The sequence below is a fragment of the Lipotes vexillifer genome, unplaced genomic scaffold (genome assembly GCF_000442215.2).
Source record: "Lipotes vexillifer unplaced genomic scaffold, Lipotes_vexillifer_v1.1 scaffold1639, whole genome shotgun sequence".
In the NCBI taxonomy this organism is placed as follows: domain Eukaryota; kingdom Metazoa; phylum Chordata; class Mammalia; order Artiodactyla; family Lipotidae; genus Lipotes; species Lipotes vexillifer.
Window position 1 is genome coordinate 334,478 of NW_006782296.1, and position 27,020 is coordinate 361,497.

Consider the following 27,020-nt stretch of genomic DNA (forward strand, 5'->3'; position numbering starts at 1 on the left):
TCCCCAAAAAAAAAAAAAAAAAAAAAAAAGAAACCTACAGCCTTTGTCTTGGGCAGTGTCCAACCTCTAATTTTTAGGTGATGAGTGGATGACTATGGCCCTTGAATAACCAACTGGGTACACAAGAACAGAGCACAGTGATGCTAGCCTATCAAACTTCCAAGAAAGTTCATGGGTGGCAGCCATAATCATTGTTCAGTCATTCACAAGATATCTACTGAGGACCTGTTAACTGCGAGCCATGCTTTGGGCAGATGCTGATTCTATATCTGCGGTGTCTATATATGTCAATATCACACTTCCTGTCCGAAGGTATTTCCAAACTAGCAGTACTATTGTGTTGCATGGCAATTTGGTTAAATAATTACAGGAAAGAACTAAAAATAGTAGTCACTATATAAAAGCAAAGCAAGCATTTCTGGAATCAACTAGGGGAAAAAGAAGGAGAATAAGGAACTCAAATGCCCTCTGAAGACTCCTAAATTCATCATGTAGAACTCAGTTCTTCTTTTCATTTCCTCAAACCAGAGCCAAACATTAGCACAGTTGACAAAGCAGAGATATTTAAGAAAGTGCTGGGACAACCCTGACCCAATCCCTCATTTCCTTAGGATACCTGGCTTCTTTAATCAGACTGCTTTCTGGACACCTAACCCTAAGGTCTAGACAGCCAATGATCCCTCCTTTACCCAACCTACCCAGTGTTTTGTATGCTTCTAAATTCAAATATACCTCTAGTAAGTAGAATTTCAAGCAGGTAGTTCACTGACTATTAGCTTGGGTTTTGGAAGAAAGCAAAGTGGCAGGATCCATCCACTCTGAGTAAAATTGCAAAGTGAAATTTGTTGCTGGCATTCACCCACCTCCCTTTCTATCTCCTTCCAGTCCTCTGCTGCCTTCTCACCTCTGCTTCTAGGGGCTCTGTTTTTATGCTGCCATGGAGGGGGTGAGCTGTCTTCCCCTAAGATGACCCATATTCCAAAATATTCCCTCCCCCTCTCTGTCACCAATCAAAACCAGACTCCTATTTTAGTGAGAGCATCCATACTTTCAGAAAATATGTTCTAAAGGTCTAGGAAACAGTTTTTGCATGCTACCGCAAAGACAGAAGAGACCTACGGGAAGGCTTAGATAACTTCTGCTCCTTACTTCTTTCCCCCAGGAGGGAAAAACCTAGATTAAATTGGGCAGAGCTTCCCAATTCTGTATGGTATCTTGAAGGGCTCCTCTCCTACTCAAAACCACCCTGCAGTGTCCCTCTGCTGCCCCTGGAAATTCCATCCCACTTCCCCCACCCCCTTACACACATATATCCTATAGAATGTCTGCCGCTACTGGAGTTTCCCCTCCTCCAGGTACCTTCATTGTTCATCCTGGAAGCATTTATCTATTTAAGAAATTATAGAAGGAACATTCTTTTGCCCCGAAATCACTCAATCTTCCTAATAAATATCTGCCTCTTGAAAGAACTCAAGTAATCTCTAATGGAGTAAAATGTGTGACATTTGTTTTGAAGCTGTCAGTCCCCTGAACCCTTTTCCTGCCCTGTAAAGGTGGAACTCAACCACCTGCAGCTTCAGCAAGAGAGTCACAGTCCTGAGCTGCACATAGGAAAGATTCCCCCATGATGCCCCTTGCCTCCATCTTGGATTAGCTTGCTGGATCTGAAGTTGGTGTTTCAATTAAAAATTATTTGGGTTTGGCTTAGGAGTTCAACAAATTTTTGTGGTATGTCACACTCAGATCAGGTGCCTGATAGATGTCAGTCCCTTAACTTTCCAACGGGGTGCTTATGTGAGGGAGTGGAGGGTGGGGAACCCAGGCAAAGCCACTCCTGTGTGAAATGGGAGGCACTTCTGGCTGCCCCACCCTGAGTCTTCAGATCACATGACCATCTGAGTCTGGCCAACAGGCAAAATGGAAAGATGGTCTTGTGTAGAAGGTATGGGCACCCACATGCAGCTAACGGCCCTTTTAGGCCTTTGGAAGAGAAATGATGAACTTTAAACTTACAAGTGGGGCTGCTGCATCCTCACAAGCTGGGGACATGGGTGGCGTCTTCCTCTTTTCCTGAATTGCAGGCTTTACAAATATAACATAGGGTTTAAACTCTGAGGTCCTCAGTTGTTGCAGTGCCTGAGAAGGAAAGTTCAGGAATATTATATACTTTGAAAATATTTTATTGTGAAACACACTTCTTGAATACTCAGTAATGGTGTGCTTCGTCACATAACCCCAATGGCAAAGGTCCTGATTATATGGTCATATGACAATGGCCTTCATCTGTGCAGACCACCTGCTCATTTTCCTGCTGGCCTCAGCTGGACCCTGAAGGCTCACTTGCCGAGAACGGAGCTTCCAAAGCCTCAGCTCCGAGAGTTGCCATCTTACTTAGCTCTGACTACCCTCCACCAAGCTCTAATTAGCCTTCGTACACCCTTCTCTGCCTGCCTAGTCCTGATGGAAGAACCAGCAGGATTTAATGTGTGTACCTATTTAGTCAAACGTCATCAATTTGGACTAATGCAAAATTTGTGCTATCACACAGGCCTCCTCATGATATTCAAAGAAGAAAAGGTTTGCCAAGCAAATGAAGAGACTAAGAGATTCCGTGAAGCAAATTGTAAAGACTTTAGAAGGTTTTCAATATGCAAATCGTCCTGTTAATTAGTGCATTTTATTTATGATGTAAGGGCCTGTATTTGGAAACACTGGTATTAAACTGCTATATGTACAGCTTGCATCCCCTCTAAACCAATAAAATCACTTTTCAAAAAAATTTTTGAAATTCAGACTTTTAATTTCCACTACCAACTCCCAGTAAGTCCAAATTAGTGAGGGTTTTCCTTTCTGGACATAAGGTGCTTTTTGGAATCCGTTTCAAGCCAACTTCTGTAAAATAAAGCCTACAGTGTATGTCATAAAATCAGAGCTCAGCCCCTATTGAGTTCAAGGCTTACAAATTTTTCTCAAAGACAATGTTAAAAAGACGGTTAAGCCCCTGTGGGGTGTGCAGGACTGGAAATGTCTCGGAAGCACTTCACAGGGTCAAGTCTGCCCTTTTTCCCTTTCAAACTGCTCTCCTGACCACCTCCCTCAGTGGTTCTCTAAGTGGTTCTCTGATTTCACTTGTCCTCGTCGGGGAAGGGATGGCCCAGCTTCCACTGGTGCATTTACATCTAAGTCCCTGACTGTCAGGTCATAATGGACCAGTCGGTGCCACCATCTCCTGCATGATTTACTCCATGCAGAGGTTACTATCTTGGGCCTGTGGGCCACCAAGAGGGTCCCTCCAATTCATGTCATTTTTGTGTATAGAGGTGCACATTTTGGGGTACAAAAGCTTTCATTAGATTCTCAAAGGGAGACCCAAGGAAATATTAACCTCCAGTGCTCTGGAAAAAAAAGTCCCTGGACTAAGGTCGAATGTTCTGTAAAATGTACAACCCCCTAGTTTATAAAAATTCCATTAACAGGAAATGCCAAACTGGCCCAGGAACTCACATCTGGCTCCACGTCCACCAAACACACTTTGTTTTTGGCCATCACAACCTGAATGGCTTCCAGGCTGGTTCCATAGAGGTTTTCCTTATATTCACCATGCTCCAGGAACCTAGAACAGCACCACAGAGGAAAAGGTCTTCAGCTGCTGAGCTTGCCTGAATTAACATAGAAGGTGAATGGCCCACCATGACTCCCCCTTCCTCCTCCCACCCTCTGCTTCCCCTGACTTTTCCAGAAGCCCTCCCAGGAGGTCAAGTGGAAGACTGGACAGATGCAAAGACACACAGCTGCACGGAGGCCCCACTGGTCCATCAAGGAAACGTACTTGTTGTGATGCAAGTCGGCCTCAAATGCTTGCTTAGAGACGAAGTGATATTCCACCCCATCCTCCTCATGGCTCTTCCTGGGCCTGGTGGTATCTGTGAAAGAGAGGAGGAGGGTAGCTGGGCAGAGATGTCACAGCACAGCGAGCCTGTGCCCTCATTCCTGTCCGAAGCTGGTCGCGGATTTGTGTACAAACCACCCACTTCCCTCCATCAAGGGTCCCTGTGTGCAGGCACATCACTGACTTGCACAGCTCTGTGATGCAGGCAAAAGGAGGCCTCCGGTTTTGCAGGTGAGGAAACAGAGGTGCAGAGGTTAAGCACTGTGTGGATGCCCCATGGCTGGGAGCAGGGCCGGGTCGGAGCGCTCTCTGTCTCAGACCAAGCGTATGCCCTTAACCACTCTGCCAAACTGCCTCACTGATGCTGTGGCTTTTAAAGAATCGCCTAAGGAATTCCTAGTCCTCTAGGTCTTATTTCCTAATTGTTTTTCTTTTTGAGAGCCAAGGGGGCAAAAACTCAGTTGACCCTGCTGTATGTTTTAAATTTTTTATTCAATTATTTCTCATCTGGGGAGAAAAGACATGAAGACAGAGAGTCCCCTTGTGGACTAGATGTTTCCGCAAGGCTGGCTCTCACATAATTTTTTTTTAATTAATTAATTTATTTATGGCTGTGTTGGGTCTTCGTTGCTCCGTGGGCTTTCTCTAGTTACGGCGAGCGGGGGCTACTCTTCGTTGTGGTGTGCGGGCTTCTCACTGCGGTGGCTTCTCGTTGCATAGCACGGGCTCTAGGCACTCGGGCTTCAGTAGTTCTTGTTCACGGGCTTAGTCGCTCCGCGGCATGTGGGATCTTCCTGGACCAGGGCTCAAATCCGTGTCCCCTGCGTTGGCAGGCAGATTCTTTTTTTTTTTTTTTTTTTTTTTTTTCGGGCGCCTACTGTTGTGGCCTCTCCCGTTGTGGAGCACAGGCTTCGGACGCGCAGGCTCAGTGGCCGTGGCTCACGGGCCCAGCCACTCCGCAGCATGTGGGATCTTCCTGGATCGGGGCACGAACCCGTGTCCCCTGCATCGGCAGGCGGACTCTCAACCACTGCGCCACCAGGGAAGCCCGGCAGGCAGATTCTTAACCACTGCACCACCAGGGAAGCCCCCCTCACACAATTTTTAAACGCATAGTGTTTTCCCTCTGATTTCCATAATAGAATCAAGGCACACACCTCTGGGGAAAATCAGATCCTCCACAGAACAAGAGCACATGCGAAGCAACACACAGCTTTTTCCAGAGCATTCCAAAAGAAAAGAGGGGGTCTCAGAGGACAGTGTTTTCTCCCTTGGGGGCCACCCAGGGGATGCTCTGTGCGCCATGTGACATCTGTGTCCAACCTCTGGCAGAGCTGCTAGGGTCACGTTTTCTGACCATGTCCTTGCTTAAAACTTTTATTCACCCACTGATTACATTCTAAACACCGTAGATGAGTATATGAGACCCTCTTAATCAACCCAGCCTCCCACTCAGCCCATCTCCCCCCACATCACCCACACTAACTTCCCCAGTCCCTCCCATTGCTGTACTGGGTCATAGTTTGTCCCTTTGCACATGTTGTTCCCTTGGTATAGAGAACTCTTCCTTCTCTGCCTGAAAAACTCCTACTTACTCTTCAAAACCCAGATAAAAGTCACTGCTGCTGGGAAGCCTTCCCTGACTCACCTGGTTCCTAATAGCAGGGAGAAAGTCACCTATCTGTGGGATGTCTGGAAGCAGGTAGGTCTAGCCATCCAGGTACCCCACCCCCAGAGGATGGGTCTGGAAGTTTCTGAAGGATCCATGTGTGAACAACTTCCACACACCCTGTTTCAGTCCATCCTTTCAGCCTGGAAGGCTGTGGGACCCCCAAAGTTCTCCCAGGTCCATCACAGGTGCTTCCAGAATGGCCTCCCCAGCCCCCCATGACCCCGTCGCCACATCCCTGCCACTTCAGGTAGGATTCTGGAAGACAATTCTCATAACCCATAGACTGAGCTATGAGCCCTGAGGCCCAGGGGAGTGATACGGCAAAAGAAAGAATACGTAGGTGCGCTTCCTCAGAATACTCCAGAAAGGTCCCATTACTGCCACCACAGCATCCCTTCTCAGTGGCCATCAGGTGCCCACATTGTATCCCTCTGAGGAAGAGGACTGAGAGTCTCAGAAAGGAGTAGCCAAGGACAGGAAGTGGCAAGCAGCAGGTGAGAGGCTGTTGTGTGGCCTCAGTAAGAATGTGTGTGTGGGGATTCCCTGGTGGCGCAGTGCTTGAGAATCTGCCTGCCGGTGCGGGGGACGTGGGTTCGAGCCCTGGTCTGGGAAGATCCCCCATGCCGCGGAGCAACTGGGCCCGTGTGCCACAACTACTGAGCCTGCGCGTCTGGAGCCTGTGCTCCGCAACAAGAGAGGCCGCGATAGTGAGAGGCCCGCGCACCGCGATGAAGAGTGGCCCCCGCTCGCCGCAGCTAGAGAAAGCCCTCGCACAGAAACGAAGACCCAACACAGCCAAAAAGAAAATAAATAAATAAATAAACTACGATGGTTTATTAAAAAAAAAAAAAAAAAGAATGTGACTGTGGGGACGTCCCTGGTGGCGCGGTGGTTGAGAATCCGCCTGCCAACGCAGAGGACACGAGTTCGAGCACCGGTTCTGGAAGATCCCACATGTTGAGGAGCAACTAAGCCCGTGCGCCACAACTACTGAAGCCCACGCGCCTAGAGCCCGTGCTCCGCAACAAGAGAAGCCACCGCAATGAGAAGCCTGCGCACCGCAACGAAGAGTAGCCCCCACTCACCGCAGCTAGAGAAAGCCGGCGCATAGCAACGAAGACCCAACGCAGCCAAAAAATAAATTAAATTAAAAAAAAAAAAAAGAATGAGACTGGGGCAGGTTGCCTGGGTTTGAATCTTGGCTCCACCACTTACCAACTGTGTGACACTGGACAAGTTACCTAACCTCTCTGAGCCTCAGTGTCTTCCTCTGTATGGGATGATGATGATCCTCTTCTCAGGGATACTGGGAAGGCTGACCAAGCTACTGCACATAAAAGCTCTTGGTAGAGCTCCTAGCTACTGCACATCACATTCAGAACCAGGACCTCTGCCTACTGGATTTCAGCATCTCCAGCTGCCTCTGGACTCAGGAGTGTACATAGCCATCCTGCTGGACTGGATCCAGCTGCAGGCGGAGTGCCCGAGCAGCACTGCTCAAGGGCTCTCTGGCTTCCCCAACCTACTCTCTTGCCCAAGCAGAGAGCAGGGGCCATAGGAGTCAGAGTCATTGGGAAGAGGAGGCTGAAATACACCCACTGCTGGGGGCCCCTTGGTGTTGGGCTAAAGTTGCCACTTTACCTGCAATGAGCTCTAGGCTCACCTCCCATCCCAGGGAAGAACCACGCAAGTGGTCCTCCAGTTACTGCCTCAGAGGGTCCTAGTGGACCACTGAGAGTGGGTCTCTTCCCATCATGCCTAGGTCCCCTGATGTGCCTATAGCAGGCAGTGCCTGGTAGTCCTTCAGACCCAAAGTAAGGATGAAGATGGATACATGGAGTCAAGTCCCCAAGAAATATTCATGTGCAGACATGCTTGCACACACACACACACACACACACACACACACACACACACACGCCCTCTTACGTGGAACGGCAACACCAAAGTGCTGTGGGTTCTCTGCCACCACCTTCTGCTTCAGCTCGTGCAGTCGGGCTCCCAGAGACCCTGGGAAACAAAGGGAAGGCTGCAAGGTCCCTGCTGAGCTCCCTCCCCACCCCTCCAGGGAGAAACCAGCCCATTCTCTGGAGACGTCACCTACCGATCAGAACCACCAGGCGGGGCTGCTCGCCGGGCTGGTGCTGGTACCTGGTCACCTCCTCGTAGGTCGGCAGCTTCGGAGACTCGGCCACTGCGGATGTCTTTCCTTCCTGCGGGCTTCCCAGTCTCTCCCTGCGGCCCAGCCGGAAGCTCCTCCGAAGACCAGCTTGGGGAGAAGGGCAGGGGGACACTGCGGCATTTGTCCCAGTATCTCCCTATAGACTTTCTCTACCTGGTCAGACCTGGAGGTGGGACTGAGACCCAAGGGCCTCTCCCAACCACCTCCTGCTACAGGAAGGGGTTGATCAGGACGTACAGTAATATGATGAAAGTGTGATTACCTGGCATCCAAAATTTAGGGTTCAAGGCTACTGTTTTACTTGGTATGTGACTGACCTCAAGCAAGTCATCACCCCTCTGCGCCTCAGTTCCCTTAACCATGAAAGGGAATCCAAATCTACAAAGGCAATGGGTGCTCCTAGATTGGATCCTGGATCTGGGGAATGCTCTAAAGGACATTATTGTGACTACAGGCAAAATTTTGATATGAACAGCATATTAAATAATAGAATTGTATGCATGTTAAATTACCGGAATTTTTAAAAAATAAAATAAAAAGTAAATTCCCAGAATTTGATAATAGCCCTGGGTTATATAAGAAAATGTCCTTGTCCTCAGGAGACACATGCTGAGCTATTTAGGGGTGAAGGGACATGACGTCCACAACTCTTACATGACTCAGGGGGGAGAGGGTTAAATGTGTACATGCAGAAAAAGGGAATGATAAAGCTAATGTGGCAAAGTGTTAACATCCGGTGAATCTGCGTGTAGAGTATATGGGAGCTCTTTGTACAATTCTCACAACTTTTCAGTAAGTTTGAAATTGCTTCTGAGCGAAAAGTTTAAAAACTCTTCCCCTGTCTCTAAGGCCTTTGAAAAGATTTACCAAAATAAAAGAAGTGAAGGTACTTTGGAGATTGATAAAACGCTCCATTGCTGTATGTGGGGTGGCAGAAACGCTGAATAAACTACAGTTGAGATTATGGTAATAGTAAAATCAGTATTAATGTAGGGGTCCTGCCAGGGTACTGCTCCCAGTGGCTGGGTGAAAGTTGGGGTGGGGGACCCCAGGCCTGGGCAGGCTCAGCCCAGCCTCTGGCAGACACAGACTGAAGAAAAATGTGGGTGCCACACTCAGCTGCTCTTGGGGGGCTCCTGGGCTCGGATCACCTCTCCCTGACCCAGGAGCCCACGGTGGGCTGTGAATGGGCGGGGGAGGGGGTCTCAGGGGGAGAGCCCCCATTACTTACCCACATAGTGTCCTTTGAAATATCCCTCACAGTCACAGGTCTCTGGGGACCAAACAGAGAGAGGGAGGCCAGTGAGCCATGCTGGACACATGCCCCAGTCCGGAGGTACCCAGGCCCTGGATGGCCAGGCAGAGCCCTCTGGGATGGAGTCTCAGGGGGCCCAGGACAAATGCCATGTCCCAGCCACCCCAGGTAAACAAGTTCCTCTGTTTCACCCAGTTCTCCATGCTTAGGCCACAAACAGCCTTTCCAGGCCTGGCTGGGGTTCTGGGCCAGCAGACCTCGTTCCAGCCCCTCAGAGTTAGGATCAGTGAGAATAAGGAGGGGAGATTCACTCGCCCTGCCCTACCGCTACCCAGCCGGGTCACGTGGGCATCCCAGCCAAAGTCCAGGGAGGGCCGGGCCCCACGTCCCCACCAGCTCTGCAGGCCTCAAGGAGCAGGTCGGTCCAGCTGGCAGAGCAGGGAGAGGGGTGCCAGGAGCCAGAGGGGCACAGCGACCCCAGAGCGGGGTGGCAGAAGGGAGAACAAGCCCCTCCAGCCCCAGACAGTCTACAGAAAAGGGGCCTGTCCATGCGCACAGGGGACAAATACTGGGCCTACCTTTGTCACAAGGCTGATCATCTGCGGTTGGCACAAAAGACAGATGGAACAGCGTTAGCGGAGGGGAACCGCGAGGCCCTGTGGCCCAGAGGCAGCCACAGCCTCGGGTGCCTCAGGAGCCCTCCATCTGTCCCCTCTTTCTTTCCTCCAACAAACCCGTGATCTGAGCTGCGGTGCATTATTAAACCAATACTTGCTCTAATTAGTCCTCCTGTGTGTGTCTCATTAGCGGCCCAAAGAAAGCCAGATCTTCACTGGCATAAGCAGCCTCAGGGCCAATTTACTCAGCAGCCCCTCCGACTTGAGAGCAAGTCTGGAAAGGCGGCTGTTGGCAGTGGCCACCCAGCCAAGGGAGCAGCTTGCCCTAGGATGCCTGCAGCGGGACCAGGACCTGCTCTCTCTTCTCTTGGGTTTGAGACTCTCCTGGGCAAATGCAGGTGCCAGACGACAGAGTGGCACGGCCTAGGGCTGCAGGCCAGCTGTGCTCCATTCATCTGGCATTGTTCTGGCTCCCCACTTGGCTCCAAGCCCCCCGCTTCCCCCCTGCCCCCTGACCCCCAGCTAGGGAGGCCATACCCTGGGGAAGATTCTTCTCCATACGGGACTCTAACCTGGGGCCTCTGATCACAGGCCCTCTGGAAACCTGACCCCAGCCCCACTCCCTTGACTTCACGAGCCTCTGTCTAACCATCTCGGCAAAAGGGATGCCCTGACTCCACTACTACCCGGGGCTGTTGTGATGATTAAAAGGCAAGAAGGTAGGTGAGTGTGTTTTCTAAAAGGTAAGTGATGCACAGAGTAGGGTTACTAGACAAAATACAAGACACTCTGTTAAATGTGAATATCAGATAAACAACAAATAATTCATTAGTATAAGTATGTCTAAAATATTTCATGGGATATACTTATACTAAAAACCCATTCATTGTTTATCTGAAATTCGAATTTAACTGGGCAGCCTTCATTTTTATTTGCCAGATTTGACTGCTGACTGAGAGGCACGGGATCGCTCACAGCCATCTCCATTCCCTTCCAACATCAGTGGTTCTTAAACTGTCAGGGTCAGAGAGCCCCTTGGGGATCTAATGAAAGCTGTGGAGCCTCTCCCAGACACAGACACACAGATACACAACACACACACACACACACACACACACACACACACACAGTTCGCACAAAATTTTGGGAGCAGTGTCACCATGCCCCCGCAGTGTCATCTATGGGCCCCAAATATAGTAGCTCCTCTCCAGGGAATAGCTCTCCGCAACCTACCCCCATCTCCCTGCTTCATTCCTCTCCCCAGCCCCTCCTCCCTCAGGAGGCCTGAGAGCTCAGACAGGACCCTCGGCGCCCCCTCCAGCCCAGTGCGTGTGTCTTCCGCACACGAAGCCCCAGAGCCCTAAGCCCAGCCCCTCCCTGAACCGCTTCCCTGAAGCGCCACCCTGCCAGTCTACTCACACGGGGGCTTCTTGAGGTTCTGGGGGCTCGGCAGCGTGCCCGTGGCTCTCCGGTAGCTTAGTCGCCTGTGGGGACACAAGGGGATGGGCAGGCCCATGAGCTGGACCAGAGAACCAGTCATAGGGGACCTTCTGGAAAACTCAGGGAAACCGAGGCCTGGAACCCACAGGTGGGGATAGCCTGGCACTCCAAGGGCCTCCTGCTTCACACTGAGTTCCAGCGAAGAGGGGCATTTTCACAGGTTCTCACTGGTTCTTGAGGAAGAAACTGAGTTTCCTGCTCTGGGAGAAGCTTTTCCAGCGCAAGATGGTCACACACAGGGGTACAGCCCAGTGCCCATGGTGAGCAGTTGGCCGTTACTTTCCCATGGCTGATTCTCAAGGAAAGGAGGCACCTTCTCCAAACTCACCCGGCCTCCCCATCTCTGAGGAAGTTGGAAAACAGCAGAACGACTCCCAGGAGAAGCCGAGGGTGAAAGTGACCCTAATTTAATGCCCTTCCCCACCCACCCTAGCCCAACAGAGAGCTCAGCCTGGCACATTATTCAACGCGTCCCTGGGTGGAGAAGCAACCTCCAAGGCCTCTTTGAGCTGAGAAAACACCCAGGGCTCCTAGAGGTCTCTAGATTCCCACATTTAAATGCAGCTAAAGAGCCTTCCCCCAAGACCTGTGAAGCCAAAGATGCAGATGGGTCTGAGGCTCCCCTGAGGAAATAAAGCAGCAGTTCTCAGATTCATCTGGAATATCTGTTAGAGCTCAGAGTCTGCCCCTGGAGTCTCTGATTCAGCAGGTCTGGGGCAGGGCCCAGGCAGGGATTGGCATTCTAACAAGTTCCCAGGGGATGCTGATGCACCTGGTCTGAGGACCACACCAGGAGGGCCACTGAAACAGATGAACCCTGAGGTCTGTTGCTACAGCATCATTCAACACCCCAAAAATGGAAGAGGGCTACAAACCCCAGGAGAGGCTTGCAGGTGTAAGTGCCACACCCTCTGACCCAGGATTTACACTTTGGGCAAGCTATCCTAAGGAAACAATTTGAAATATAAGGAACAGTCTATGTGCCACATAATTATTTGCACATAGACTGTAGCAGTGAAACATTAGAGACAGCATCAAAGTACAGCCACACGGAGGAAGCAAAGTCACTTAGATAGGACCCTTCCTCAATGAAGCCTTCCATGCTTGCCCGGACGAGGGCCAACCCTCCTGCTAGGACCTGGCGGGGCCCGGTGTCCTCCTCCCACACACCCATCACATTTATATATAAAGTGTTCGTCTGAACCATGTGTGACTTTTCAGCTAAACTGTAAGCTCCTCCAGGGAAGAAACCATAGCTGCTGCCTGTGAATGAACAGTAGATCTCCTGATGAAATATCGTATTACCATTAATTAATAGTACAGAATAATATTATTTTAGAGTAATATAGGAAATGCTTATGTCAAAATGTTAAGCTACCAAAAAAAAAAAAAAAAAAGCAAGACCTCGAATTCTATGTGCACCACTCACATAACAGGCACAGGAAGGAAATAAATTATGTTTAGATAGTAGTGAGACTTTGAGTAATTTTCTTTTCCTCGTCCTCCTCTTCTGTATTTTTATATTTTATTTCTCAACTTGCCCTAAGTATGCATTATAAAATATACATTAATTTAATAACATAGATTTCCATCTTTCAATATTTATTGAAATCCCAAACAGCCATCACCACTGATGATGGGAGAAAAAGAGCCAACACAAGCACAATTGGTACTTAGCCCAGAGAAGGACACCCAGTGGGCCCCTCTGGCTGTGCTGGCAGAGATTTGGGGCTTTGTCATGTACTTATGCCTCGCCACTCCAGAACCACACCCCCTTACAACACACCCCAGACCCACCTTTCCTGGAACTGCTTGGAGGGGATGAGGCCAGCTCGAAGGTTGGTGTCCCCCATTCGCTTGGCCTGCCACCACGTGGGGTCGTCCTGGCTCACCACTTCCAGGACCTGCCTGCGCTGGAAGGGCAGGCCTGCCTCCTGGCAGGGGATGGCCCGGTCCTCCCGAGGGTTGTAGTGGAAGAGGGCCCGCATGAACACCTGCAGGGGAGGGGCTCAGTGAGACAGCCCTTTGCCGTGTAAGCACAGATGTGTCTATGCCACACGGAAAACCAAAGGACAACCACCATTCACAATTAGGAAGAACAAGCAGCCTCAAGAATAGAAAGCTGGGACTTCCCTGGTGGTCCAGTGGTTAAGACTCTGTGCTCCCAATGCAGGGGGCCCAGGTTCAATCCCTGGTTGGGGAACTAGATCCCGCCTGCCGCAACAGAGATCCCGCACGTGGCAATTAAGACGCGGCGCAAATAACTATTTATTTATTTATTTACTTGTTTATTTAAAAAAAAAAAAAAAGAATAGAAAGTTAATCAGAAACCCACCGCACCGATTTTCTTAGTGTTCTTCAACCATTTTCAATATCCCAGTTGGGAAATCCATCAAGAATCAGAAAATGAATAGCTGGGCCCCATGAATTTCCCTTTCCAACCTAAACATCTCCTTATTGACCTGATCTGCTATCCTTAACAACAGCCTCTCAGCCTACACAAAGCAACCATTAGTCCCGGGAGCAAAAAGTAAAGTCAAGCACAATTTCTAACTCAAATGTTATTTCTGATACGCTATCTGCCCCTAATGATGTCAGCAGCCATCTGTAAATAAGTAATCTAGATGTTTTGATAAGAACACAAACATCAATGAAACTACTGTTAACCGATTCCTCATCATCACTTTTCAGTGAGTAATTGACAGCTACATCTTTGACAGCTCAATCCTGCCTCATCTGTCACACACCTAGCCAACCCCCAACTCTCCCCTTTACCCTGAAGTCATCCCTCTAGAGAAGAGGATGGGAAGACATAGCATTTTGTCACATTTGTTCGTTCTCTTCTGTAATTCAGTGGCATGGATTTATTTATTTCTATTTCCAGATCATTACAGCCCAATAACTTTAACAGCAAATAGGAAAAAAAAAAAAAAAAAAAAAAAAGGCCAGAGGGTTTCCTTAGACAAATCCAAATCATATTCCTTTATGTGCCAAGCAGAAAAGAGGCAGTCTGGCAATAGTAAGAAATTTCTGGCCATATATTATGAGGACAGATACCCTCATTTAGCCACAGATGTTACCAGGGTCCCAGGCACTCAGAAGAAAGCATAATCTTAAAAGGCTAGCTGTGATCAAGCATCTAGCTTAAAGAAAAATATTTAGAAAGGATGGACTAAGAGACACACTACCCATTTTGTCCTATAGGAAAACCAAGTCCTCTCCCTGTATCAAGTTAGAACCTGCAAAAGCTGCATATGGAGACCATATTAGCTTGTCCCAGGAAGAACCACTTCCATCAGGTATTATATGTGCCCTGTGATTCAACTGAAGGTGCAAATAAGAAACAGTCATATAAAGATGATTTCTTGGGCTTCCCTGGTGGCGCAGTGGTTGAGAGTCCGCCTGCCGATGCAGGGGACACGGGTTTGTGCCCCGGTCCGGGAAGATCCCACATGCCACGGAGCGGCTGGGCCCGTGACCCATGGCCACTGAGCCATGGCCGCTGAGCCTGTGCGTCCGGAGCCTGTGCTCCGCAAAGGGAGAGGCCACAACAGGGAGAGGCCCGCCGACCGCAAAAAAAAAAAAAAAGATGATTTCTTCATTTGCCATAAAAAACTGACAAATACATTGTCCACTATTCATCGCCATTCATCAAAATACTTATTGACGGGGCTTCCCTGGGGGCGCAGTGGTTGAGAGTCCGCCCGCCAATGCAGGGGACACGGGGTCGTGCCCCCGTCCGGGAAGATCCCACATGCCTCGGAGCGGCTGGGCCCGTCACCCATGGCCACTGAGCCATGGCCGCTGAGCCTGTGCGTCCGGGGCCTGTGCTCCACCACGGGAGAAGCCACAACAGTGAGAGGGCCGTGTACCGCAAAAAAAAAAAAAAAAAATTATTGACATCTACTCTGTGCCAAGTGCTGTAATGTCCCATCTTTCATGCGGGCTGGGAATTAGCTTTCTTGAAGAATTGGCATGCTGCCTTCCATACTCTGATGAATTACGTTCATTATTGTAATTCATTATGTTCTCCTTTTTGCCTTGGCTGCCAGAAAGTGCAGATCCAAATTCATTGGGAAATAAAAGTAATGCCCTCTTCCATCCTCCCTACCACCACTTCAGCTCAGGGCTTGACAATCTCTCACCTGGGCTTTCACAACAGACTCCTACCAGGTGCCCTGGCCCCAGTCTCCACCCTCCTCTATTCACTGCCCCAGGGAGCTTTCTAAAACACAAATGTGGTTGTATCACTTCCCTCTTAAAAAAAAAACAAAAAACCTTTAAGAGCTTCTCACTGCCTATGGGGTTGTAACTTGGGCCGTGGGGGCCCCCCATATCCCCCGGGGCCTTACTTTTTCAGGGCACCCCAGGCTGACTGCCTAATGGCTTTCTCCAGCCACTGGGATCTGCTCTCCCCTAACCTGGCTGGCAGGAACTGCTGGGAATTAACCCCCGGGATGCAGCCTGGTGGGAGTTGGTGTACAGATCCCCCAGATCTCCCAGCTCTTGGGAGGGATGACAGAGGCATGGTCTACAAGGGATGCCAAGCTCTGGAGCAGGATTAAGCTCTGGTTGCCCCCTGTGGTAACTTGCTGAGAACAAACCCTTTGTTGCACTGGCTGCCTTCCTTTCCCCACTCCTGTACTGGTGTTTCCTGGGGTCACCTCCAAATAAACTATTTGTAGTGAATCCCTGTATCAGAATCGGCTTCTGAGATCCTAAACTAAGCAGGGATTATGCCAAAACCCTTAACAAAGCATTCAAGGCCATTCAGAAGGTAGCCTTGACCCACGTCCCCAGCACACCCTCCCATCCTCCCCCTGGAGCCCCACCACCATGCACTTTCTCACTGACCCACCCCCTACTCCTCTCTGCCATATCTTTGAGCCCCCGCATATGCAGACCCCTCTGCCCGCCCTTCCCTCCACCTCCTCTTAACCAGAGAAGTCCCTCTCTCCATCTTCCTCAAGCCTCACTTCCAACACCCCTACTGCATGACACCTTCCAAAGTGCCTCTCACTCTGTACAGAATCTTTCTGAAGCACTTAATCACATAGCAAGGAGAGAATGGCTCCCCAGCCTTCCTTTCTGACCCAGGAGTCCTTGAAGCTACTAATCATCCCAGTCTCCAGCATCTGGCTGAGCGCCTGGGCACAGAGGAGGTGCCTACCAAAGGTAGGCTCCACAAGGAATTAAACAAAAGGCAGTTACTTAATTGGTCCTGAAGCCAGAACATTTGGTACCTTCTCCTCTTCACGGCCCTGCTTTTCGACTTCAATGAGAAGAACCTTGCCTTTTATTAGTAAGCTACGTCAAATCCTGTTTAGAAGAGGCCGGGTACAAACAAATAAATCACTCTGTGACTGAATTACAGGTCTCTACTGAGAGCTTGTTCTGAGGACCAGACGGATGATCTCTTCCCGGATGACTGTTTCAAAGGCTGGGCTGGAGTCCGCCGCCCCCGCTGCCCCCCGTGCCACCGCCTCCAGCTCCCCCATACCTTGCTGTCCTTCAAGCGGTCCTCCTCCTGGGTGGCTGGGATGATTTTCAGGGTGATGGACCCCTGGGACTGCGCCTGAAAGGAAAGAGCACACAGCCGTATCATCTACCAGATCTGACCCTCCAGGACGTCACGTCTTACTTCCCAGATCTGGAAACTCACGTTCAGAAACAAAGGGGACGTGCTGCCTCCCCTGTGACCCACCCTTCTATGGCGGGAGCCAGCTGACTTAACTAAAGCATTTTCATGCGACAAAGGGACAGAAGACTTAAAATGAGAACCCAAGGACAATGCATGCACCAAGTACAGCTCTCCATCACTCTTGACCGCTAGTGCCCCAAAGGGCTGCCCTTCTTTCTTTTCTCTTGGGTTATTTTAATAACCTAGTTCAGTTTCATTTTCCTCCTTCCTGCCTCATTTGGGGCTGGTTCCCAAATAGTACTCCCCTCTTTGCTTGCATCTTCCCCAATCTCAGGCCACTGCTACCTTCCCAGGGGTTCCCCTCCCCTCTACTGGAGAGAGGCCCCGCACCCCATGTGGGGGGCCCACGGGAAGCACACTGTCAGCCCATGAGAGCACATCTCACCCAATGCCATCCCTGGCTCCGCATCACTCTGGAACACGAGGAAGTCGGTGCCCAGAACCAGGGAAAGGGGAGTGGGGGCAGGAAGACTGAAGTGTCTGCCTGTAACCAGGACCCCCTACAGCAGGACCCCCCGCCTTAAAGAGCGGGCCTCGGAGCTTCAGATCTCATCCCGTATCTGCCCCCCAAACCATCAGAAGTTAGCAAAGACTGTTGTGTTGGGAGAGGATGCCTGACGATAAAGAGGACAGAACTATGATGGAGGCTTTCTGTAATTTCAGTTTTGACTTGAACCCCCAGAATGGACTGAGAAGGCTGTTTCCATCCCAGCACGTGATCCCCTAGAATCCCCTTGCAGTTGTAAAGTGCTATATCCTCTTCCGGATATTTACATCCTAACGATAACTATGCATTGGTTGAGAAACCATCCCTATCCCTGCTGGGCAGGAAGGGAAATGGAAACTCAGACTGATTTGATGACTTGTTCAAGGTTACACAACTGGAAAGTGATGCAGGCAAGATTCGAACCCAGGACCAATTGACCCCAAAGCCCTTGCTCTGCTGGGCTACAGCCTTTTACTCCATATTCCTCAGCCCTTTGGAATAGGGGACCCTTTTGAGAGGGTCTTCCAGACGGGTCCTCAGGAAAGAAGGCTGGGGGTAGGGAGGATGGCTGTGCTGAAGAGGGGGTCTGAGAGAAGCGAGTGGTCTGGGCGCTCCTTTCCTCCTGTCCCCCACCCTCCATACAGGGCACTCTGTGAGGCCACTTGGCCTGCGGTCTCCCCGTGCAAACAGGGACGCTGGGCCAGATCGGCCCTGGCTCCAGGAAGCGCCCTGCTCTGGGTTTCTGAAGAACCACCGCGTCCCCAACATGCGCACAGCACAGACCAGAATCTGGCTAATCTCGTCAGGCCGCTTGTGCAGGACCGTGATCCCGTTCACTTCCCGGAGCTCGTCTCCAACGTGGACCAGGCCTAGGAGACACAGGGGCTGATGGTCAGCATGGGAAGGGGGCTGAGGTCCCCAAGCAGGGAGCAGGGAGCTCTGGGCACTGCTGGCACCTGCCTGCGGAACCCACTGCAGGGGAGACGCAATGTTTAAAGACAGTGGACAGGACTGGGATGAATTGAGTTGTCACAGGGTGCCAGGTGCCTCACCTGGCATCCCAGTCTCACAACCACGCGGTGAAACCCCCAGTTTACAAACTAGCAGCTGAGATCCAGAAAAAAGATGCAGCTTGCCCAAGGCCACACTGCTAAGAAAAAAATGGAGCCAGTGCGCAGACGCAGTTACTTTGCTGTAGAAACCCTGTGTTCTTTCTGCTATAACCTCTGCTTCTTTAAAAATATCATTAACTCTTCACCTTCCTGGATGTACAGACCTAACTCCAAGAATGTCTTTCTCAAATTTTACACGAAAACTTAAGGGCACCCGGGAAGATGGTGTCAAGAGTGTTAGACACACCTCTCTGTTGGCCTCTGCTTTAATGACTAGCATCTCTGCATATTGGGCCCTATTTGCCATTCAGTGTGGACACTGGCCCAGAAGCAGCAGCAGTAGTAAAAGGTACAGAGTCTTGGGCCCACCTGAGATTTGCTGAATCCGAATCTGCATTTTAAAAAGACACTCAGGGGCTTCCCTGGTGGCGCAGTGGTTGAGAGTCCGCCTGCCGATGCAGGGGACACGGGTTCGTGCCCTGGTCCGGGAAGATCCCACATGCCGCAGAGCGGCTGGGCCCCTGAGCCATGGCCGCTGAGCCTGTGCGTCCGGAGCCTGTGCTCCGCAACGGGAGAGGCCACGACAGTGAGAGGCCCGCATACCGCAAAAAAAAAAAAAAAGACACTCAGGCCACTTCCATGCTTGTTAATGTTTGAGAAGCACGGGTCTAGGGGTCCCACCACAATGATCCCCAGACTTCTGGGGCAACACTCCCCTATACCAGGAGATTTGCCCCCCAGTTTAGTTCCTCCATATACCAGTGATTCTTTTTTTTTTTTAACTTTTAATTTTATATTGGAGCATAGTTGATTAACAATGTTGTGTTAGTTTCAGGTGTACAGCAAAGTGATTCAGTTATACATGTTCATGTATCTATTCTTTTTCAAATTCTTTTCCCATACAGGCCATCACAGAGTATTGAGTAGAGTTCCCTGTGCTATACAGTAGGTCCTTGTTGGTTATCCACTTTAAATATATCAGTGTGTACATTTCAATCCCAAACTCTCTAACTCTCCCTCCCCCCACCCTTCCCCTCTGGTAACCATAAGTTCGTTCTCTAAGTCTGTGAGTCTCTTTCACACCAGTGATTCTTTTTTTTTTTTGCGGTACGCGGGCCTCTCACTGTCGCGGCCTCTCCCATTGCAGAGCACAGGCTCCGGAGGCGCAGGCTCAGCGGCCATGGCTCAAGGGCCCAGCCGCTCCGTGGCATGTGGGATCTTCCCGGACCGGGGCACAAACCCGTGTCCACTGCATCGGCAGGTGGACTCTCAACCACTGCACCACCAGGGAAGCCCCACACCAGTGATTCTTAACCTGTGCCCCACCTAAACACATCTGGGACATGAACACCCTCCCCTCAGTAACTGTGGCTTGTTAAGGCAACTGGGGTGTCAGAGAAGAGTGTCCCTGCCACCCCAGTTAGGATTTACACCAAGCGTAACTACCACAGTCCTCAGGTTAAGCCAATGCTCAAACCTTTCTGATCACCCTCAAAGTACTCAGTGCCTGAGATATTTCCAAACAACTAAATTTTCTACAGAGCTTAGGAAGGAGAAGAGAATTCCAGCCCCACTCCCAGAAAGCAAAGCACATCCCAAACAGGTGAGTGGACAGGAGAGGAAAAGGAGAGCTGTGGCCAAAGCGGGGACCACGGCCATCACCTCAGCTAGGCCGGCACTGATGCCACTCACCGCTCCGGTCTGCTGCGCCCCCTCGCATGATCCTGGCCACCACAACAGCCCCTGAGTGCTCATCCCGCCGGATGGTGGCCCCCTGCATCAGAGACAGAGCAGGCAGGCTCCTGAGAAGCAGCCCCGAACCTCAGACCCCGACTCTCTGGACCCAGCAAAGCCTCCCCCCGCCACCGCCCCATTCCTCCCTCTGCCACCCCAGGGGGCAGATAGGTGGACACCTTTCCAAGGCTGAGGATGAAATAAAACCCACATCTCAAATTAGTATAGCACAGCACTTTACATTTAAAGAAAGCAGGAGAATGCTGCCACAATCTCATCTGAGAGATGAAGGACTGGGGCACAGAGAAGGAAAGCAACTTCAAGGTCACCCAGCTTTCTGTGATGCCACACCCACTGCTTTCTCTATCATACCGCAGCCCCTGCCTCTTGCAAAGACATTTAATAATGAGGAGAATATGTGCCAGCAAATTCCCAACCTGCCTCTAACCAAGCATGGGGTTACCAGGCCTTCTGTTGTTGCCAAGGGGAACCAATTATGCCCCAGACAGAGCTTCGGGACCAGGATGGGGCCCACGAAGCATGGCAGAGATGATATCTAGGATGAAAAAGGCACTAGCAAGCCCTCAATTTCGTGCACCACACAGACTGGACTGTGGCGAGGCAGGGCAGTGGTCAGCAGATGGATGGCCCTGCCGTTTACTAAGAGCATGTGCCCTTAGTGAGGAAGCTCCTTATCTTCTCTGCGACTGTTTCGTGGGATGTGGGAAAGCGTTTAACTCACAGGGTTATTGCAAGGCTATCAGGTAACGCATGCAAGGCACTTAGCACACTGTAAGTGCTCAATAAATGCTAACCACTTGTTACTGGCTATACATGCAAACCCACTGGCACACTCATTATTAACTTCATTCAAAGTCCATAAGATAAATATTGCTGGAAAGAGAGACCAGCAGCTAAAAACCCTACGGCTTCTTGCCACCTAGACTTTCAAACTTGCCAGCATCTCTATCCATCCTTTCCTCTTTTCCCCCATCTCAGGGGAGGGGCTCCTCCTGGCTAGGCTGCCATCTACCCCCTCCCTCCCTCTCCTGCATTCTCAATGCCCCCTCCCCACTGGCTCCTTCCCCTGGTCCTAAAAATATTATCAAGTCTCTCCCATCATTAAAAAGCTGGCAACCACATCCAGCAGCCACCGGTCTCCATCCCTTTGGAGCAAGCTTCTCAAAGAGGCAGCACGCATCTGTTCTCTCTGCTTCCTGCCCTCCGACTCACTCCCCGCCTGCCTCGAATGCACCAGCAAAGGCACCAACGACCCGCCAGCTGCCAGCTCACCACCCTGTCTTCTCTCTCTCATCTCCTGTCTGATTCACCCTCCCGCTGGAATGCTCTCTTAGCCTGGGCCTGGTGACACTTCTCTCCCGGTGCTTCTCAGTGACAATTCGTCTCCTTTGCTGAGTCCTCCTCTATACGCCTTTTAAATGTTGATTAAAGGGCCAGGGTATACGCTTTACCCCGGTGGTCTCAACCTCTCGGGCGGGGTGGTAACCCCTCCTGGAAGATGGCAGCTGCCAAGTCTGTATCTCTGCACACGTAAGCCTTCACCTCCTGGATATTTCCACTTGCGGGCACACAGGCCTCTTGAATTCAACGGACCCTAAGTGCCTCCTTATAATGGTCCCAGTGCCCACCCATCATCCTAACTGGACCCCTGGGCCTTACCCAAGATGCCTCCCCAGACTCTTGCCCAAACTGGGGCAGGCACAAAGTGACATTAATTTTATTTCCGAAATATTTCTTGGATTTCTCTTCCCTCTTCCCACAAACCAAGGTCAAGCCTTGTTTCTGAACCTCACGTATTTGGCTGCTACCCTCAAATTGGTCCACCGCTTCTGGTCTCACCCTCCAGGACACTTTCTACCTCGTAGCCAGGGTGATACTCCTAACTGCAAATCTGGCCATTTTGTTCCTCACTTACAACACTTCAATGGCTCCCCACTGCCTTCAGGATCCAGCCAAGCAACTGTGTGTTGTAACCTAGACCTCTCCGCTCTCCCGCTGATCTGGCCTCGCCTCTGTCACACTCTACCTTCAACTTGGCAAGTTCCCTGAATATAGCAGCCCATTTACCTTCCCATGGCTTTGTTCTACGGTGGAGCCTTTCTTCTTCCTCTTCCTTCTGGAAAACTCCTCTTCCTTTTTTTTTTTTTTTTTTTTTTAGAATTCAGCGTGGGCATCACCTCTTCCAGGAAACCCCCAGTCACTACCTCCTGCCAACTCCCAGAGGGCAAGGACTAAGTCTTAATCCTGCCCGCACCCAACACAGCGCCTGGCACACGGGGGGGTGGCGGTCACGATACGTTTGCTGAGTGGATGGATGACTGGCCCATTTTGAAGGTAAGGAAACAGAGGCAGAGGAGAACCCTGGTCCGTTCGCAGAAGCGGCTCATCTGAGGTCACTTGGTGAAAGTTGACAGTAAAGAGGGCCAGATGTGGTATTCTCTAGGGCAAGCCCTCAATTCTCTGGACTGCCATTACTTCCCTCCATCTCATAAACAACTCTGTCCCTTTGCTTAGTACATCAGTGCTGAACCAGGACCAAAATGATAACAATCTGTCAGCTGGGGAGAAGAATGGCTGCTGCCCTGAGCTTCCTTGGAATTCAGAACAAGCTTGGCCAACTTTTTCTGGAAAGGGCCAAATGTAAATATTTTATGCTTTGTGGGCAACACAGTTTCCATTGAGTCTGCCGTTGCCATGTAAAGGCGGGGCCCCAGACAATATGTACATGAACGGGATGGCCGGGCACCAATAAAACTTTATTTACAAACACTGACAGTGGGCGGGGTTTGGCCCTTGGACCGTAGTCCGCCAACCTCTGGTTCAGAGCTGATGATCAGGGCTGCCCTGCACAGCTGTGCAGGTTCTTGACTGCACAAAGGAGCTTGACCACAGTGGAGGGAAGCTGTAATCACCCAGGGAAAGGGATACTCTGCACACAAAGATGTCACAGGGACTAGTGGCAGCCCTGACAAAGCTGCCGTCACTCACTCCGAAGACTTCAGGAGGGTCCTTTCTGGGGTTTCTGGGTGGGTGGAGGTGGGAAACAGGGAGAGGGTGGGGCAGAGAGGTGGGGGCCACATACCAGGGGTTCCTTGTTTTTCACCAGGCGGACAATCTTCACTGATTCTTCATCAAAATCCTCATCAATATTATCGGGCAGAGGGGGGAGAACGGGGTCAAAATTCTTCTGGGCAACCGTGTCATGTACCATGAGCATGGCCTGTCAGGAAAGCAAGAGAAAAGAAGGGCTGGCCCTAGCGCTTACATGGGTCTGGGGGACCTGGCCGGGCAGTGGTTTGGGCGTCTCAAATCTCATGCCAGAGAGACGACCACCCTGGACGCTGGCGCTGAGGAGCGCTTGCTCAGAAATGTCCTCCGTCTCACGGCCAAGCGCTCCCTCCTGCCCTCATCCCAGAAGACACAGATGTGTGGGTGGCCAGGGACTGCGGCGTGACTACCTTGAGGTGAGGGGTGGACAGCAGCTGGAGCAGTTCCCTCTCGTCACTGTGCATGGAGGCGGCCTGCAGCTCCTCCATCACCTGGGGGGAAAGGAGAGAGAAGGCCACAGACGGCTGTGGGCGCTGCGAGCCTGCTGGGAGTCACCCAGGGGAAACCCTGCTCCCTGGGCCTCAGACCCAAGGGCCCTCCCAGACACTACTACAGCACCAGGGAGCATTGGACCCTCAGCCACCCCAGGACTGACACTCCCAGGGAAATCACACCAGAGATCAGAGACCCTGAGCAGCCTCTAATCCTAATGGGAGCTAACTTATTAAGCTCTTCCTGGGTGCTGTCTGCCTTATGTGGATTAACTCTCACAAGGAACTAGATGGAGCAGGTACTATTATATTGCCATTTCAGAAGTAAGAAGTAAATGAGACAGGTTACATATCTTGCCCAAGGTCACAAAGCTGGTAAGTGGCACAGGCAGGACTTGAACCTGGGCTTATTTGGCTCTATTGTCTGTGCCCTTCACCACATTTCCCAGATGAGGAAATTGGAGCTCAGAGAGGTTGAGTCACTTGCTTACGGTCACAGAGCTAGTAGCAGAGGCAGAGCTGAGCCTGGGAGCCTGGCAACCTAACCTGCTCCTAATGGCATTTCCAGCCAAGAAAGGCAGGGCATCTGCCCCGACCCCTCACTAGGCCATCTCCTGGGGTTATGTGAGTTTATTCAGAAGCCAGCCTTAGTAATCAACCGGGACAGTTTTTCCAACCATGCAACACAGCAGACAGGTCCACAAGAAATGAGGAAGGATTCCTTTAAAAAACAAAGCCTGGAAATTCCCTGGTGGTCCAGTGGTTAGGACTCGGCACTTTCACTGCCGGAGGCCCGGGTTCTATCTGGGCCAGGGTTCAATCCCTGGTTGATCCCGCAAGCCACACGGGTACAGCAAACAAACAAACAACAGCAGCAGCAAAACTCCAAGAAGCTGCGAGTCCCTGGACGCAGGACGTCACATTGGGCTTCCCCAAAGCACAGATACACAATGTGCGTGTTTGACCTGTTCTTGTCGCCAGTTCTCAACCGTTTGGGAACTGCCCTCATCTCACAGCTGGGGAAACAGACTTTCTCGGGAACACAAAGTAAGTGGGCGTCACCATGTCCCCTGGCCCTGTCCAAGACTCATGAGCTCCTCCTTGCCTATTAGGAAGCCCAGGGAGGAGGGGAAGGGGAGAAGACGCTCTTCACCTGGGGCTTCCGAGTCCCCGACGTCCCCTCACTAAGCAATGGCATGCAGGCCAGATGAAGGAGCTACAGGTGGGAGGGGGGCTGAGGCCGTAAGGAGAAACCTGGGGCTTACATCCTCGGCAAGGGCCACAGCGCTGTGCAGAACGGGGGTTGGACTTTGCCTCTCGTAATAGCGAAGCTTCTCGTGAATCTGCAAAGACAGCCGATCTCAGGCTGCAGCCTCCCAAGCCAGCTGCCCAGGTTTACCCTGGACATCACACACCCCACCCATGCTGTGGGGATGTCTGGGGCTGCAGACCGGGTCATCCATGGGGCAGCGTAAGAGAAAGCCCTGCACAGTGGGCCAGTGAAGACCTTCCTGGGGCAGGGGGGCCTTTACCTTCATTAAATAATTGAGGCTTTTTTCACTGAAAACATCCCTCAGGAAGCCCATCTCTTCCTTCTGGTTGGAGTCAGGTCTGAGCTGAGAGGTCAGTAGTGCCAGGGTTTCATGCAAACCTGAGGAGAGAGTAAGAAAAACACTGTATAACCAATGCAGTGGGTACTTCGTGCCCTGTGGGACCCCCGAGCGGACCTTCCAAGAACACTTCAGCCCTGCTATGTGCACATTTTCTCCCCCAGCTCTCATTCCCAGGGCTTGGAGCTGACACTGGATAGCAGCTGCTTTCTTTGCTGCCCCAGGTTGCTAGGCAGGGTCTTGTCTTCAAGACTGTGGCAGGTGCAGCCCCGGGAGACACTCACCAGAGTCCTCCGACAGCACCGGCATGTCTGTGCTGGTCAGATCTCTGCCTGTGGATTCTGGGAGAAAAAAGGGGGGTGAAACTCCATCAGCCATATTCATTCAACAAACAGTGATTACACATGTACTGTGTCTGTCCGGGATCAATTTCGGGACAGAGGGGTTGGGAATAAATAATTCTCTGCTCAGTTTTTTCAGAGATGAAGGAAAGAAAACAAAGCTTTGCTGAGTGCTCCCAGTGTGTCAAGCATTGTCCTGGGTGATTTCGTGTGACATTTTTCTTAATCTGTTCAAAGCCCTGAGGAATTGACACTAATATTCCTATTTTACTGATGAAGAAAGAGAGGCTTGGAGGATTCAGTAAATTGTAGGTCAGAATCCATACTCGATTGGCCCTTCCAGGCAGGTCTCAGAGATGAGAAGTGGCCCCTGCCTGACAGTGGGTGCCCTCCTCCACAGCGCACCCCTCCCCTGTTACCTTCTAAGGGGCCTCACTCAGGTCCCTTGACTGTCAACAAGTACCTGGCTGGGCCCGCAAGCCCCTCCTCCCCCGCCATCCCCAAGCCCCAACCTAAAGGGAGCCTGCCGCCAAAACAGAGCGTATAGAGAGGAGGTGGAGAGATGAGAGTCAGTGTCTACTATGCCGGCGGGGGAAGCCCTATTTCGGCAGGCCCCCCGACGTGTTCTGCAGCACGTGGACCTCAAAAAGTCCTCCTTCAGAAGGAGATAAGGAGAGCAATGATTCATTCATTCCGCAAACATGGAGCCAGCCCCACAGCGCCCGCCCGATCCCCGCTGACACCGAGATGCATAAGAATGGTCCCCGGCCCTCCAGCCAACGCCCCGCCCCCCTACGCGAGACTCATCCTCTGGCTCCTTCTAGCTGTGCCCCCCACTCCCCCAGGCAGCCAAGCAGAGACTCCAGCTCGCTTTGGGAAGGAACCTGTGGGACCAACAAGGAGAGCGGCTGGGCGAAGGCGAAGGCGAGGCGAGACCTGGGGGGCGCTCGGGGCGGTCTCAGAGGATGCGGAGCGCCAGGAAAAGAGAGGGGCGCACGGAGCAGGGGGTGGGTGCGGAGAGGAGGCCAGGGGCCGAGGGGCGGGGACTGAGCCCCCCCGCCCCACCATCACCAAGCTGGGGGCCCCGTGAGCCGCGTGGCTGCCTGGGCATGAGAGGCGGGTCTCAGCCCATCCTCCCCTCCCGCCCGGCCCCTGCGGCTCCGAGCTCCTGGTCCGTCCTCCGCGCGGGTTCCTACCTCGGCGCGCCGGGATCTCAGCTCCAGACCGGGAGCCGCACGGGTACCGGGAGCCTCGGCCGCCGCTGGCTCCGCCTCCCCGGCCCCTCCCTGCCACGGCCGCTCTGGCGGGGGCGGAGGAGCCGGAGGAGGCAAGGCACCGGGAGGAGGAGGGGGAAGGGGGC

The 27,020-nt window shown here is 51.6% G+C and overlaps 1 protein-coding gene and 1 non-coding gene across 2 annotated transcripts in view; one reads left to right on the forward strand and one right to left on the reverse strand.

Annotated features, from left to right (window-relative positions):
* Positions 1-25,628, reverse strand: part of MPP3 (MAGUK p55 scaffold protein 3) — a 26,995-nt gene extending 1,367 nt beyond the window's left edge. The window contains exons 1-17 of the mRNA XM_007455084.1: positions 25,604-25,628; positions 25,242-25,360; positions 24,975-25,052; positions 23,629-23,709; positions 23,253-23,390; positions 20,108-20,189; positions 18,087-18,172; positions 16,616-16,690; positions 12,913-13,109; positions 11,035-11,099; positions 9,577-9,597; positions 8,975-9,016; positions 7,666-7,830; positions 7,491-7,571; positions 3,830-3,923; positions 3,505-3,613; positions 2,014-2,136 (exon numbers count right to left, since the gene is read on the reverse strand). Of these exons, the coding sequence (XP_007455146.1) occupies positions 2,014-2,136; positions 3,505-3,613; positions 3,830-3,923; positions 7,491-7,571; positions 7,666-7,830; positions 8,975-9,016; positions 9,577-9,597; positions 11,035-11,099; positions 12,913-13,109; positions 16,616-16,690; positions 18,087-18,172; positions 20,108-20,189; positions 23,253-23,390; positions 23,629-23,709; positions 24,975-25,052; positions 25,242-25,360; positions 25,604-25,628 (1,581 nt within the window). The remainder of the gene's footprint in view (positions 1-2,013; positions 2,137-3,504; positions 3,614-3,829; positions 3,924-7,490; positions 7,572-7,665; positions 7,831-8,974; positions 9,017-9,576; positions 9,598-11,034; positions 11,100-12,912; positions 13,110-16,615; positions 16,691-18,086; positions 18,173-20,107; positions 20,190-23,252; positions 23,391-23,628; positions 23,710-24,974; positions 25,053-25,241; positions 25,361-25,603) is intronic.
* TRNAG-CCC (transfer RNA glycine (anticodon CCC)) lies at positions 13,246-13,318 on the forward strand. Its single transcript has one exon. It is a non-coding gene; the product is annotated as a tRNA-Gly (tRNA).
* Positions 25,629-27,020: the final 1,392 nt, after the last annotated feature.